Genomic DNA, 16294 nt, shown 5'->3' with positions numbered 1-16294 from the left:
CCACTGTGTGGCATGGTTTCTCAATCAGTTTCATTCCAGTGCAGATACACAGAGCAGAGAAGTCCAGGCTCATCATCTGCATGTACAGTCTACAGCATAGTTCTTGGCTGAATCAATGATAAATTCTTGCAATTGCAGACAGAATGTAGAAACACCCCTATTTGGCAAATGCTCTCCGTCCATAAATAAGTAAGCTCACAATCATTACAGTCCAATCAACTGATGCCAAAAAAGATATATTTTCCCCCAATGAAGAACAGTGGAAATGTGTTCACGATTTGCACTGAACTGAACTTATAGCAACAGGAAAAAAGAAAGTTATTTTGGACTAATAAGTGTAAAACTGGGGAAAAAAACTGTCAGAAAATGAATTATGACTTCATCAAATAGGGACATCATCATCTGGTAACCATGGAGACGTTATAGACAGGAAACAACTGTGCTCCCTCAGGCCAAGGATAGATACCAACAGCTACCTCAGCTGTCCAAAGTGAATCAGTCTCCAGGTAAGTATTCCTTTTCAGGTTAAAAGACAAACTGTTTTTACTGGTACATGGTATCGTTTACAATTATGTTTTGACAGGCTCATATAAACAGAAAAGATTCTCAGTTTGTTCTTGAAGAGCTTTATTTAGTTGATTTTTAAGTTTACATGCTACAAACGGAGTACTACAATGTCTCTCCAGCTCACAACTTTTTTCCCTGGAGAAACCTTTTCAAAATGTGTATGCTGTTCCTTAACTTTATTTTTATCTTTGTAAAAATCACTGTTGCATTATAAAAAGTACTTGATGACAAGTCAATGAGATGAAAAATGTTGTATTTTGAATAATCAAAATCAGCATCCCTGCAGCCAAATCCAAACATACCGTCACCATGGCTACATGATATCATAGAATTCTGAGGACAGAATCCCAGGAAGGAGTGACAGAAAATGTAGCTCTGTTAGTTTACTGGCAAACAGAGCTAACAGACTCTCCAATTATCTCTCCAAGATGCCACAGCAACGTCTGTCCCACTGGTCCTGAACGTGCTGCACTGACGCACCTGTGGTTTATCAGCTGTTTTTCTGCTGCCAAGGTGTCTTCTTAAGCCCATAGGTGCTCTTTCAGATTTTGATTTAAAAGCAAGTTCTATTTTTTAATTTTCTATTTCTTTTTTTAATTAATATTCAGATACAAGACATTTGTCCATGGCTGATTCCTTGTTTCAATATTTTTCAAAAATGTATTAGTAGTAGTAGCTGTGGAATAAGTATTTAGAAACAGCAATATAGTTTTGGACAATTACCAAAGCACTTATGCTGATGTGTCTTTGCTGTGTCAGGCTCCTGTTATGGAAAAAACTTTTTCCTAATCACACATTGCTCTGCGGAGGAATGGAAATCAGCCATCAAGCACAGGGTTTAAGTCATTTGTGGCTGGCATGGGAATCAGATCTCTGGTTTAAACCAAGCTGCAAATGACAAAATAGAGTCAAAACGCCAACAATCAAAAAACACACCTCCCATTTCTTCTCTTCCTCTCCGGCCCGCGGGTTCCTGCTCCACAGCCCGGGAGCACTGCTGGACGGATCTCACCAAGATGGCCGGCCCGGAGTCTCGGCCAGCCGGGCCCCAGGGAGGAGCACGCAGCGCCGACAGGCTGGGGCTGGACAGCGCCAGCTACGAGCTCTTCCTCAAGGCCTACGCGAGCAAGAGGAAGAAGAGGAGACCAGCCGAGACGGGAGCTCTGCCCTCTGCCAGGGTGCTCCCGCGGAGAGGCGGCGGGGAGCCGGACTGTGGGAGCGGGACAGCTGGAGGGCAGGAGACCGGGGACCCGCGAGACCGAGGAGGGGGGCCCGACACAGGCCCTGCGGGGGTCAGAGGCGGGGAGGGGGGCAAAGTTGTCATACTGAGGAGGGTGGCCCCCATAACCAAGCAGGAGAGGGGCCGCGGAGGGGCGGCGAATGAGAAACCGCGTGCAGAGCCACGCGCCAGCAGCAGAGAGGCCTTCCGAGCGCAGGCAGGCAGGGAGGCAGAGGGGCTCAGGGGGGAGGCCGGCGCCAGGGCCTTTCCTTCCAGAGGCCCGAGGCCGCGACATGAGGAATGGAGACCGTACTCCGCCGCCAGCGCAGAGCTGCCGGCCCGGGCCGTCCTGTCCTCCGCGGGGCAGGGCCGGGGGCACTCCGGCGGCTTCCCGGGACGCTCGGAGAACAAGCCGGCCCACGGCGGGGGCGGCAGAAACTCGAGACGCCGGCCGGGGGGGGGACCGGACAGGGAGGAGCTCAGGGTCTGGCGCCCGGGGGCGACCTCCGCGGCGCCGTTCGAGGGCGGGCCCGGCCGGGAGCCGCTCTGTTACAGCACCCTGCCGGCGGACGATGGGGTGCTGCCCTTCCGCAGGAAGAAGGTGGCGGCCGCCATCTTGGGCGGCGCGTCCTGGGCCGACGACAAGTACTGGGCGTGCTGGGACGGCTGGGACGAGATCATCGACTGGGGGGACGGGGAGGAAAACACAGCGGAGGATCGTGGGCCGCAAAAGGAGACTCTCCCTCCAGCGAAAGATCAACCACCTCCTACACTGCAAGAGCAGCATTCAGAATCTCCCCCCCACCGGCTTCACAGAGTCCAGAGCTCAGGTCCCTGCACGGTCCTGGGACACCGTGTCCAAGAACACGTCTCCTCAGATCCTCTTGCAGTAAGAAGATCACAGATGTTGGCATTTTAACTGCTGTCCACCCGCTATTGTGGGTACTGAAAAGAATCCTATATCAAAATGGCTGTCTGACACTAATAAATGATGACTTCTATGATTGCGTGCGTTATTTCTGTCGCTCGCGGTTAGGAGGCTCATGGGGCTGATCGGTCATTGCTGTCCCGTCAAAGCACACCAGAGCAGGGAGAGGCTGGGAGTACTCTAGCCTGCAAGAGAAAAGGCATGTGAAGCAGGGTGTGATGAAACGTTTGTGACTATACAAGCGACATCATTTCCTTCCGTACTCCTGTCCGCTGACTTTTGTTTGAGAAAATAAAGACTTGAAGACCATACCTCTGAAACGGATTTTAAAGACGCAATTAAAATTGACTGGAAATAAAAAACACAGATGTACACTAAAAGCGCCTTTTTTTGTAAAAGGGGAATGGGGGGGGGGGGGGGGTTCCACAAACCAGTGAACAAGGGGAACCTACACGGAAGTGCGTTTAAATCAGAGAATGGGAGGCACTTCTTTGCCGCAAGGGTGGTGGGAGTGTGGAACAAGTCAACCAGGCACGCTCTTGAAGCTGATACCCTGACTTCTTTCAAGAACAGGCTGGATGAGGTCCTTGAGTCATTAAGCTACTCAGTACCAAGCAGGCTAAATGGCCTCTGATTTTTACCCTTTTCTAATGTTAAGGTGAATTAAAAAACGCTAAGGTCTCACTTCACACAGGGTTACACCATGGATCAGAATTATCAGTAGCAGGGAGCGTGGCTACACGAATTGAGATGCGACACAGTCTGTCTGAAGAGTTTGAAACATTCGGCATCTCGAAATGGAATTATTAGTGTCAGATGAGCACATAGTGCTTACAGTAGTAACAGGGGGATTTCAGAAAAGAGGAAATAGCTGGTTTCCATCTGTTTGCTGCTGCTAGGCCTGAGACCAACCTAAAATGACGGGTTGACGTGACAGGGCATCACCATTTCCTTCTGCCGATCTGTCTTGGGGTATTTATACCAGGCAAGTGAACCCAGAAGTCTGACACAGGCCTTCTGTGATGTTTCCGCAGCCCAGCTTCAAGGAAGTGGTGGAGGAAGAGGCAGGGCTTGCCTGGTTTCCATGGTTTCACTGAGCCCCAGACTGTGTGAAATGTTTTACCAACCTCTCGGAGGGCCCTGGAAGCAGGAGAGGTGAGACTGAGGGCCACAAGGTTACGGCATCCGTCACACATGAATGAAGTACAGGGCATGATGTTTTCCCCATCAATAATGCCATCAATAGGATGCACAGAAGAGATTTCAGACAAAAGCCAGATGATGGAGCCTCAAATCTTCTTTATCACCTTTCCCTATTGTTTGTCCTAGCAAAGGTAAAATTAAATATTTTGTAAATGCAGCATGGGCTTTTTCCTCCAAACTAGTCATTTATCTTCCTAATTGCACCTTAATTGATTAATTGGCCATGCTGCTGGGATTCACCCAGTGCTGAAACAACCCACCATGCTCCTGCCAATATAAGCAACTAGCCAGTGGCTGGGTCAGGCGGACCAGGCCTCTCTCCAGCGTGTTTCAACACCACTACACGTCAACATGGAAACAGTTCAGACCGTCTCCGCAGAGGAAGCTTTGGTTGACACAGTAAACCAGTGATGTAACTCTAATGAGACGAACCGTTGAAACGCGACTTGTCTGGGATTCGTAGATGCATACAAGACCCATCCCTTCTCAGAACGGACGGTCAGCCACCTGCTTTGCCCCAAAACCGCTGGTTTTCCGTCAGGGGCGCGAACAAAGGCACTTCAGGGGCATAGACTAGGCACCGGGGCATCAAGGTGAATCCATTCTGCACTAGAACACCCAAGTCACACTGCTTTCAGTCTTCCTGTAGGCCCGGATCAAATAATTTGCTTTTTTTAGGCCATTTAACTTATTTGAGCTTTTAAAGATCAGAAAGAAGATCATTTAAAGATCAACAGAAGCAAAAGCAGTGTTCCCTTTACAAGAAGAAAATGAAAAAACAAAGAAAGTGCATACATATATGTTTATATGCGGAACACGGCGCAGTGGGACGCCCTACAGAGTAGTTTGCAGCCCTGCAGTCGAGAAGACACAACCACAGTCAATACCACACGGCCGCTGTTCTTTTACGAAGCGTCACCTTAACCTCTTCTCAGAAATGCGACAATGAACGCAGAACAGCGTTTGTCAGCAGCGCCCCCCTGTGGTAAGTACAGCATCCCGCACAGGTCTCTCGTCCTGGCTGCTGACGAGAGCTCCGTCAGAAACGCACAGTTTCAGCCCGCTGGCACAGCGGCGTCGTGCAGACCAGGCTTGCTGAAAAAAATCCTCGATTTAAAGGTTTAACTGCACGCAACAGAGCGAAGGGATAGCGACAGAACGTATGTATTTTTTTAGAATTTCTATATTATTAATTATATTTTATTTTTTTTAAATTATTTTAGGTTTGTGATTGGCAACTTTGTGCCAGGTCAGGTGTTAGCAGAAATGTAAGCAAGTGGACTTAACTAGAAGGAAAAAAGATGATTGATTGATGGAATATTATTCCCATCTGTGCCCATTACAAACAGATTGAGCTTTCCAAGTCAAAAAGAAGGAAGCATTCTTAAGAACAAAGATGATGAACAAGAGGAGTTAATTGATGCCAAGGATCCTTTTCAAACATGTCCTCTGGTTTATGTTTCATTGTTCATTCTGAAGAAATCTGCTGGATTTCCTTTGTCAACTCCTTTGAGGATTTTGAATACGTTTATTCATCATCTTCTCTGTTCAGGACTAAAAAGGTTCAAATCCTTCAGCCTGTCAGCGTAGGAACTGAACCTTTTTAGTCTTTCAAGTCTTTTTCTTAATGGGCGGTGCTCTGTGGCTCAGGATGGAAGGTTGCCGGTTCGTATCCCGCGGCCGGCAGAGGAATCCTACTCTGTTGGGCCCCTGAGCAAGGCCCTTAACCCCAGCTGCTCCAGGGGTGCCGCATAAATGGCTGACCCTGCGCTCTGACCCCCAGCTTCTCTTCCTGTCTGTGTGTCTCATGGAGAGCAGGCTGGGGTATGCAAAAAGACAAATTTCTAATACAAGAAATTGTATATGGCCAATAAAGTGATGTCATCTCAAACTGAAATGGAACGGAGTACACACTACACTACGAAAGTATTGTGTGGTGAAACTATTACAATGACGTGCTTTAGGTTATTTTTAAAACTTGAAACTTCATATACAAAAAAGTCTAAAGTAAGCAGATCAAGGTGATTACGTGCCCAGACGGAAAGAAAACCAGCAGACGAAAATCCTTCAGGACCTGGATTCCTATAGGACAAGTTTAATGGTTAATAAGACAGCTACAGAATTACGAAGAGTAAAAAGGCCTAAAAACCTAGGCAGTAGTGCATAGTGCATAATTCCTTCTCACTCCAAAGGATCACGAAGCCTTGGACATATAGAAGGGGATCCCACTTCTTCCACCAGTAGGCGATGAGATTCTGGGCACCAGAAGACGCAGCAGAAGGGCTGTGTTGTGTCCACAGCCCGCGGAGAGAACACACTACACGGAAAGGATCATCACAAGCCAAGTACTCTCCGATAATTTTATTCATAATTTTAATATAAACAGTTAATTATTGAATAATTTACACACAGCAAGATTTATTTTCATTTCATTCCAACATGTTCTGTACATGTCACTGCTTGGTTCTGCTCGAAAACGTAGAAAAAAATTTGTCAAGCGATAATTAATCATGGCGGTTTTTGATCCTGTATATATATGTATATATGCACGCACATACATATACATATATATATAAGTTAAACAAGAAGTATCCTGCGAGACTACGCACATACTCTGGGACCAGCTTTGTGCACAGAGAAGAAAATAAGCAGCAAAATGATAAAAGACAGATAAAAAGTGAAACTATTGCAAACCTTAACCAATAACGCAACCACACAGGGCTTGAAGCCCATTGCTATACACGTGTAAACTGGAGCAGACCACTGAGAATACCAGGTGACCAAGCGCCCTGATCGCTACAGCACTACAGACACTGGCCTGCTGCCGGATCACACTGTCAGGCTCAGGCAGTACTCATTACAGGTTTAATAAGGACACAGCCATGGCTAGATTAAGCATGATCTGTCACACACCCTTACTGCAATGACAGTACTCTGCCCTCGTTCAGACTGTAGCATTTCACAAGAAATATGTTTCTGTTGAAACAGACCATTCAGTTGAAATAGCAGTATATTTTAGCGGAATACCCAATATGCACAGCTGTTAAATTCACAAACCAATAAGACATTGTGCTTAACACACTGGAAACATTTTTTCATAATTTACATTGAACCCATAAGAAGTATATTTACAACAAGCATTTCAAGTGTATATACTGCATATACACCAGTGTGTTTGCATAATTTCATTTAAGTATGTGTTTATAGAGTAACTCAAGGGCCACCATTAATATCAAAACCTCCAAGTTCAGTTGGGGAGAAACCTCAAAGTTTTGATACTTCTGGTTAAGGTCTCACTGGTACGTAATGTATTTTTTGACTTTTAAAAAAAAAAGGTGGTCTTGTTCCAGTTTCACATGTAAAAACGTTGTAAACCTTTTCAGGAATCAAGTCTTGGGATTGAGGAGTATTGTAACCATTTTGTTTTTGCTGTAAATTCGCATAAGAACTTGAATCCTGGACGATTTGACAACAAGAGCGGTTGGGTATTTGCTTTCTGGAAAACAAATTCAGAATCTGTGATCTTTCAACGTGGGATAAGTGCTTACAAACGCGAGGAAGAAGGTACCATACTCCTTGCACAGGTAACTGTTCAACCAAATTCTGCTGTTGCCTTTTTTTCCACAAGGGAGTTGAAGGAACAGTGGGGAAACACAAGCAAGGGACATCTACTTGGCTTATTTCGAAAAACTTCTATAACATCGTTAACATTGTTAAATTTCATCATGTACAAAGTCAGAAACATGTTTTACAGTCAGAAACGTACTTTAATTCGGTTTCCCTATTTTGGCTAAAAAAAATAGAAATTAACATCTGTAAAAGTAATACTCATTTCTGAACAATAAAAGAATCCCTTGATCTCCACCTGTGCTACAATTCTAGCTTGCTTTGTCAAGTTGTCTTTATTTGGCAGGCAGTCGTATAAAACTTGGGATCAAAGTGCTCTTTGTGGATTCTATATTTACACCATGTGGACATTTTGTCATCGAAATGCTGCCCAAAATCAAGACGGCTTCCAGTCATTACTGAACAGTGTAGATTAAGACTTGTGCTGCTGGAGATGATGGCAGGGGGTAAGATTGTGCATAAAACTTAAGTGAGGATGAAACATATCAGCTAAGTGCCAGTTAAAAGACAAATAATTCAGAAATATCCTGGATTGGAAACACAAAACAAGCCAGGTTAAGCCAAGTAGAGACAGATTCTGCTCCTTTTTCACCTTGAAAATCATTCACATATCCATATACAGTAACAAGGAGCCAAGCAGAAAAAAAAACAAGACTACCCTACAATTGGCCTTTTTTAAGTACATATAAAGAAATCTTTTTTTTAAATCACATCTTAATACTCCAGCACTTCCGCAAACACGTCAATTCCAAAAGGAGGGATGAGTTGCACCCAATCCTGGGAATCCTGAGCGTTGGATATTCCAACTCAGAAACTGGTCACAGTCACAGTTTCAAATTATTTTTGCCTAGTGCTCCACATCTGTAATTTTGCAACATTTTTTTAATTACTAAGACCTACCAGTAGGTAGCAAAAAGTACGCTGGTTATTAAGAATGAGAGAAGGGCAGGAACAGGCATCGGCCCAAGACTCAGCCAGACAGAGCTCCCTCTGCAGAGCCTCCTTGAAGTGCTCTGCAGCAGTTTAACCTGCAATCCTGTAGCTGTTTTTTTTTTTATGGCCCATGAGACTGTCCGGGCACAACGGTCTCAGAAATAACTTTGCTCCAGTCTTCAGCAATTAAGGGAGGCCATGCAGATTCTGACAGAGAAATCCAACCACCTCAGTGTTAAGTGCCTGGTAGCTCTTGGTATCTTCACAGTTAAAAGGCATAAATTAAAAGTCAACTAGAAAACAGACAAAAACCAAACAAGAGCGTTGCCTTTCTTGTATCGCGCATCAAAGGGCTCCTCTTGAGAGAGTCAATTTTTTCCTCCATTTTGCCAATGCAACTTTAGATGCCTGATTTTTGTCCACTGAAACATGAGTCATACAGGTGGGGGTGCATCGTGCGACACTCTACGAGATTGACCGGAGCATGATAAGTCTTTTCTTTTTTTCTGACAGTTAAGTTACTTGAAATGCTTAAAAGTGAATTCCTGGAGACTAGAAACTCCCTTTCGCTTAAAAAAAAAAAAACAGGTCCCAGCAACTTTTCGCAAGCGAGAAAAAACAGAGTGGCGTTTGGCTCACTCTGCGTTGGTCAGCGTGGCACGACGCACCCTGGTTCAGTGACGTGATCTGCCCCCCCCCCCCACCCACCCTTCCGTGTGGCAAAAATAAATGGACTTATTCATTTCCGTGATGTATGGCTTCCAGTTCTAACAAAACTCTTGACAAGAGGGGTATGGCCACTCGTGCCCTTCTCCAGCGTTCGGGGCAGGTGAGCTGTTCGTGACGTGAACGGAGCGTATTGATGATGGGGCAGATGGGAGCAGCCGGGGAGCTGCTTTAATTCGGATCACTCCGATTGATCTCTAAGGGGCTGGGGGGGGGGGGAGTCCTGGCAATACCCCGAAGGCAGCGTGCTCCCACGTCCGCACACCGTGTGGCCTGCAGCCCGTCGTTTCGGAAGGACCTCCGGAGAGCACGTGGAGACCACGTCGTAGTGTTACACGCGGCCCGCGGGGGGGGAACAGCGAGACCGTTTCGAACCCCCCCCCCCGGCGCTGCAAACTAGCGCGGCCCAGGCCCGCTCTCCGAGCTGGAAGCGGCACGCCGCTTAAACTGGGGAAGTTTAAACCCAGAGGCGCAGCCTCATGACTCCTCAGCTCACAGAGACGGCCCCGGCACCAGGACTGCCAAGGACCATCTGGGCCAGCGCAGCGAGACAGCACAACGCCCATGGCCTTTCCGCGGCAGAACCGGAGATGATCGTCCGGCAATGGGGAAGGGGATATCGAGACAAGCGCAGGAGTCGGGATGGACCTTTTTGTTTTTCGGGCACTCTGTACAGATGGACAACCGCGCTGTAGCAGCCCTGTAATGAAACTTACAAACCCTGATGGTGTGTCTGGGGACTCCTGTGTACTGTGCCTTCACATCTTTGCTACACAAGACGAGCGGGTTATTATGCAACCTCTATGCACGTGTTTTTTTTTGGTTGGGGATAGGGAAAGAGGGTTTAAAAGAACAAAACCGTATAGTGCGCTTAAAAAAAATCATACCAACAAGACAACACCTTAGCCAGACTATGCACACATCAAATTAACGTTTTATTTAATTACTGTATAAATACATGTAATTCCAGGCTTTCTAATACTGCCCCTTGGCAAATTTCAACAAGTTACCAAGCATCTTAAAATGCTGCCCCTTGGCTCTGTTCTTTTGCATTTCCTGTGCTTAAAAGCCATCATAACCGCCCCACAGAGCATTCCAAAAGAATACTCTTCTTAAGCATGAGCCAAGCAGAAAATAGCATCAGAAATTAGCAATGTTTGTTTTAAAAAGTTTGGCAACGTTCATCACAGATAATTAGTACGTGTTAGGACAAAACAAAAGCAGAAGTAACAGCAAACGCAACAGGAAAGTGAAACTACTTGATTTTTCATAGTGCTTTCCAAGGACAGATGAAACCTTTTATGATCCAGAGAACAGGACCTTAGTGGACAGGAGAATGTTTGCACCATTACAGCAATAACAGCTCACATTGCAAAAAAAAGTTAAATCGATATAGGACTCATTTTGCTAAAGTTACCAGCTTAAGGGGTAAACATGATCATTTTTACGACTTAAGCCCCTACCCTCTCCCTCTTCTTTTGAAAGGACTGCGAAGAGTTCCAGTGTGCTTAAAAGAAACCTGTCCGAGGCCTGACTATTTCAAGCATTTCCCCTAGCAATCTTCTGATGGGACCAAGCTTTCATCAGCTCCTCGCTTAAAACTCCCAAACCAGTAGGTATAGATAGTATCACCATCCACCCCCCCCCAGAAAAAAAACCTACATCTGGAGAGAGCTTCAGAGCGAGGAGCTGCTCTCTGATGGCCTCTTCGCAGTGCTGTTCGTCCAGGGCAGCAACAGAGCCCCACAGCTGGACCTCTCTGTGTTTACAGAAGACCTCGATCGGAATACTGTGAGACGCCACAAGAGACGCTTTGCGCTTCTACTGTATTTTCACAACTTCCTTACAACACGCTGAGGTAGACTGTGCTGAGACAGAAACTAAAAATTCATCGCACGACCTCCCCCTCTCTCCATCGCTCCTCCTTACTTTATAAAAAAATGCACATGCTTTATACCTTTTTAAAACTTTTTTCTAGTTTTTTTTATATTTTAATATAATGCAAACTGGGTTTGTACAGTGATTTCTATCGTATTAAAATAAATAAAATATTAATTTCTGTCTTTCCAAATATAAGACAATCCTCTGAATTACAAAATCGTGAGAACTTTCTTTTTAAATTTTTTGTGTTGTAGTGTAAGAAGAGCTGCAAGGGTGTTTCTTTAGAGTGAAAAGCTTTTTTCTTCTTAATCTTTTGAACTAAAACTAGGCACCATACACGATAAAATTATCATTACACATTATTTACAAAGCCATAGAACAAAAAAAATGAATTGTGTATTACCTCTGTACCTGTGGCCCTGAAACTTGCTCTGTCCACAAAGTGCAGTAGACATGATGTTTTGCTTCCAAAAAAATGACAATTTGTTTCTTTAAAAAAAAAGTAGCCAGTTCAGAAATTTATTAAACCATAGCTCTCACACACTGAAGTCAGGCTTGCTTGTCAGGGAACAGTGCCTCAAAAGAAAAAGGCTACTTTTCTCACATCACTTCCACCTCTTATTGTTCGGACAGCTGCAAGAACACTTGAGGTTCTCTGATGAGAAACTAGGCTCAGCTTTCTCAAACACTGTATTGGAGACATCGACGTAGTAAGCCTCCAATTTGAGCAAATCGGTGAATTCTTTTGTGAAAGAGCTCCCAACCACATTGCACTTGAGGTATGGTTCAATAAATTAGCCTGGCAAATGGCTTGTTACATTAAAGGTTTCTCTCGATATCCCTCTGTGGACAGGTAGCTAAAATTTGTAAGCCATATCTGCAAATTCTTCAAGCCAATGTTGCAGTATCAACCTTACGATAGGACACAAACACAACTCAGGTACAGTATTTCCAATCTGTGCTTTGCATGGTGCAAAAGAGGAATTTCTTTACTATCACACCCCCCCATGTACCCATCCCCAGCTGGTGAAATTCCACTTGTGAGCAGTTGACATTACAACTCCCTCCTGGATATCGAGAAAAGTCCTCTATTACAGATGAAAGGTATCACAATACATTTTTCAAAGCTCTTTGCAGGAAGGATGTTTACCTCAAAGACAGATTAACCCAAATCTAGTAGGAGGCATAAACCCACTCAATTAATATATATATATAAATAAGATACGTTTACATAAATGTCTCTTTTAAACACAAAAAAGAAAGAAAAGCTTGCAGTCGGTACATCCCTCAATAGTTGAAGAGCCCCTTAACATGAGAAAGGCACAATTCAGAGGCTGCTGTATTTACACACTTCCCAAGAAAAATACACTGTGTCAATCAAGTCTGCTGCGCAATGCCAACATCGCTGCAAACAAAACAAAACAAAAAAAAGATGGCTCAAATTGCTGATTAACGAAAATTACATTCAATTCCCCTTAGCTCCTGTGCATTTCCCTCTAAGCCTGTCCCTTCTTCATGGTGAAACTTAGTGATGGACAGATACTGCCCTCCAGAAAAGTAAAGCTTATGATTAAATAAAAATGTACTCTGTTGCCTTGTTGGAACACCTGCGGTTTTCAGTGGAAATCCTAAATGGCAATTTTGTTTGCAAAGATTGGATCACCAGATACAGTATTTGTAGCCACATTACGGACTTACAGTATGCTTTTTACATGCTTACGTGTCGATCAAGTCACAGTTCCCAGACAAATCATCTGCATTTGGTAAAAATTCAAAGGAATGTCTTTCTGTCTGTAAAGGTCTATAGGAACATGCCTGAATGTGCCTATGGCTCAGCTTTTGTTCCTTGCTCCAGATTAATTTCTACAGGTTTCCTACAGATTTCCACAGAAAAACACAGGCTTCTAAAGGAAAACAGCAAAGATGCGACAGGTGGGTCCTTTTCTCTTCTGCAAGAGGGAGACTGTACATAGCCTGGCATGCACCCTGTCACTGTTGTGTTGTTCGAATGACATTTCAAATGTCATTCCTTTGTTTCTGTGAGCACCAAAGCCTTAATCGGAGGCCGACAGTACGCGGGCGTCGTGAAATGTGGGCCGAGAGAGAAACGGGAAGAGAAAGAAAGTGCAGTTTAGCAAGAGAGCGACAAACATTTTGAACCTGAGGTATGTAGTGTAACTGTGTTTCGATATTTCTTTCAGCGGCTCCCCGAGAGAGCGAGAAGCAGGAGCAAACCAGTGGCGCCATCTGACGAGAGCTACAAAAAAATAATCTGGCATTTCGGAACCGGCGGGGACAGACCTGACAGGGAATTAACCAGGCAGACAGACACAAACTGGCAGAAAGAGGAGGAAAATGAACAGACGGTTCAAACTCAATCACATTTGCAGCAGGTGAGAAAGTGGGAAGGGGGGGGTGGGCAATTCTACATTTTTTCCTGCCCTCCTGTCTGACCAGTGTAGTGTAGCAGCAGTGAGAAGGAGAGAGCAAGTGGAACACAGACAAACGCAAAGTCCTGGAATGTCAGACCTCAGAAAAAGTGCTGCACCCTCCCACCTGCCCTGATCCTGTGGGGGGGGGGGTCAGGTGATACAGCAGGCACTGACAGAGCTCCCCGCAACACAGCGGTCTCATGTCAGCCCATCTGCCCCAACATAAGGTCTCACAACCCTCTGTAAGCCTCCAGGTCAGCAGGAGCTTCTTAAACACCTAACACCCCACCCCACCCCCTGTGAGCTGCGTGCACAGACCAAGCAATGAGCAGCTTTTTGAGGGATTGGCCAGGAAAAAGACCCCTCCTCCCCCAGTGGGTGACAATCATCAACATTTCAGGGTGGAAATGTGTCTTGTCCTTGTCAGGGGTGATCCAAAGAAATGAGGAGACACAAAAAGGCACCATCATTGCCTACCTCAATGTGAGCGATACAGCTTAAACCTGATCACCGAGAGCCTGGGATGCTACAGAACAGTTTGAACTGAGCTCTAAGAGGGCGATAGGGCTCTCTAAGTGGGTGTAGCACTTTCTCCAACATCTGTAAAAACAGCGGTCAACGATAACGAGGTACTGACGGCGCCTCGGTCAAATTATTAGTGAAGTGCTACAGGAGCTGAGCTTTTCACAGGAACACAACCCCGTACTTCCTCACCAAACTGTCCGACGAGAGCTTAGCCAGTCAACTGGAGCTTGCAAGTAAAAAAGGCCATGGGCTGCCTAACTGGATATCTCAACGTTAAGACCAAATAAAATCTCAATCTCATGCACTGCTGTGTAAAACATGAAAAACAACTTGCCCTGTAGCTACTTAATGGGATAAGCACGTCTAACTGCTCTTAATGCAACGCTAGCCAGCACCAGTGCAGGTTCATCACTAGTTAAAAAGCAAAACAGCCCAATTTGTTCGTTTTCAAGACTTTGAAGTAAATAGTCCATGCAGACTAACAGAGGGAATTCCAGAACAGCAGTGTGATTCTGTGCAGGAAAACGAGCTCGCCGGTGAACTCTCTGTGAAGGGGGTTCGGGTTTTAGCTGAAAGTGAAGATTTTATTTGGTCTTAAACAAAAACATGTGCTCTGGAAGCTAAGGAGCAGCCCAAGAACCCAACACATGCTGACCCTGTGCACAGGCTTGGAAACAGACGGTAATCTGCAGGCGTCCAAGGTTCAAAGAATAATTAGTGTGACTTCTGAATTGGGAACAATACAAAGAGAGAGAGAAATGTAAAAACACCTCTAAGATCAGCAAAGCCTCTGTGATAAAAACACCAAAATATCAACTATGTACAAAAAAACAATATATATATGATCTTCTATACCCACAAAAAATATATATCAAAGCAGCAGCTATTGGTCAATCCGAGGAACTCTTTTGTCCATTCTTTAAAAAAAAAAAACTTTTAAATATCCTTCAGCCGTAACGCGAGAAAAACAAATGAAATGGAAAAGAAAAAAAAACTGAAAAAACATCAACGATTCAAGGGCTCTGAGTGAAGTTTGGAATTCTGCATAAAAATATAACAGGACAAACAGGCCAACAAAAAAGTTCCTCAAAAAGTAGATGATATTTGTTCTAAGAGACAGTTTATGCCATCCCACAGTTCCAAATTGTTTTGTCATTGTTTTAAAGGAAATGAACACAAGTATTTATAGACACTTCTGTTTGTAGGGCACAGATATCAAGGCCACTTCCTCTGAAAAATGCAAACCTCGAGCTGTAAGCGAAAGGACAAGCAGGCCGAGGAGGTTATGCTCAAGCAGCCTTTCGCTAACTGGTTGGTTGAGCTTACTCTGCTCAAAGTTAATTCCACTGACCAGTCTGGAAACTTGGCAATTGTGGGGGGAAAAAAAAAAAACGCATGAAGAAAGAAGTCGAGAAGGTGACGCGGATGATTAAAAGGTAAAACGTATGGTGTCATCGTGCTGTAGTAGCTAAGAGAGGGAGAGAAAAAAAAATGAAAAAAGTCCTGAGATCTGTTGTAGGGCCTCTGTAAAACAATAATGATAAAATAATTATAAATGAGTAAAACTTGAAGAGGAAATGTTAGGAAGGGCTGGATCTGGGTAAGGATAAGATACGGCCATTTTTCTTGCCACCGTTCATGTGTGTGTAGGGCACGTGCTCCTCGTAGTTGCCCCTCAGACCCATCGACGGCCCATTGTCCCTGCCGAGGCTCTCCTCTCTCTGGGAGTAAGAGGAGGGATCCAAGGGGATGCTCTCCATGTTCTCGAAGTCCATGTCGAACTCCTCGGTCTCGGGAGGCTTGTTCTCCTCGCTGTAGAAGAAGGACACCTCCTGGAAACTGGGGTGAAGGTCGTCCTTCAGCATCTCGATGATCTCGTGGAACGTGGGCCGCATCTTGGGGTTGTACTGCCAGCACATCTGCATCAGGTTGTGTCTGCAGGGCGGAGCCGTGCGAGAAAGGGCAGAGGAAAGTGAGCATGCATCTCCCAGGTCTCTTTCGGCTTTTTTCAAACAGGCTGCATTTTGTTCAAATCGATGAAACGGCAAGCTCTGATTTGAGAGTAAAGCCACAGCAGTTTGATGATGAAGGAATGCAGGAAAGCAGAAGTTGAAATTTTGTGGAAGAGAGCAAGGAGACAGACCACACAGAGATTTGCAGAAGGAATATCTTCTAACATCCTTCAGCTGTGGTATACTGCTGCAGAATGGACATGCTTATTTTAACAAAGGCTCATGCGCAGCATAGAGCAAC

At 45.0% G+C, this 16294-nt stretch overlaps 2 protein-coding genes across 4 annotated transcripts in view; one reads left to right on the top strand and one right to left on the bottom strand.

The window, feature by feature from the left end:
- The first annotated feature begins 349 nt into the window (after positions 1-349).
- LOC148639158 (uncharacterized) lies at positions 350-2787 on the top strand. 2 transcript variants are annotated; one of them, XM_088622194.1, is made up of 2 exons: positions 350-506; positions 1552-2787. In XM_088622194.1, exon 2 carries the CDS (start codon positions 1584-1586, stop codon positions 2703-2705), a length of 1122 nt encoding a protein of 373 aa, XP_088478320.1. In that variant the 5' UTR covers positions 350-506; positions 1552-1583; the 3' UTR covers positions 2706-2787. The 2 variants fall into 2 exon arrangements, with proteins under 2 accessions (XP_088478320.1, XP_088478321.1); XM_088622195.1 differs by lacking the exon at positions 350-506 and adding an exon at positions 811-1100.
- Positions 2788-6263: 3476 nt separating this feature from the next.
- LOC148639157 (insulin receptor-like) overlaps positions 6264-16294 on the bottom strand; it is a 105724-nt gene continuing 95693 nt past the window's right edge. For both annotated transcript variants that reach the window (XM_088622204.1, XM_088622205.1), the window contains one exon: positions 6264-15976. In XM_088622204.1, coding sequence (XP_088478330.1) covers positions 15622-15976 — 355 coding nt within the window. In that variant the 3' untranslated portion in view covers positions 6264-15621. The remainder of the gene's footprint in view (positions 15977-16294) is intronic.

Source organism: Lepisosteus platostomus, chromosome 27 (assembly GCF_059453375.1).
Source record: "Lepisosteus platostomus isolate fLepPlt1 chromosome 27, fLepPlt1.hap1, whole genome shotgun sequence".
Taxonomy (NCBI): domain Eukaryota; kingdom Metazoa; phylum Chordata; class Actinopteri; order Semionotiformes; family Lepisosteidae; genus Lepisosteus; species Lepisosteus platostomus.
The sequence above is the reverse complement of the archived record's forward strand: the minus strand, read 5'-3'. Positions and strand labels throughout refer to the sequence as shown.

Excerpts from the sequence above, each read along its gene's own strand:
- LOC148639158 (XM_088622194.1), top strand. The coding sequence starts at position 1,584 with ATGGCCGGCCCGGAGTCTCGGCCAGCCGGGCCCCAGGGAGGAGCACGC.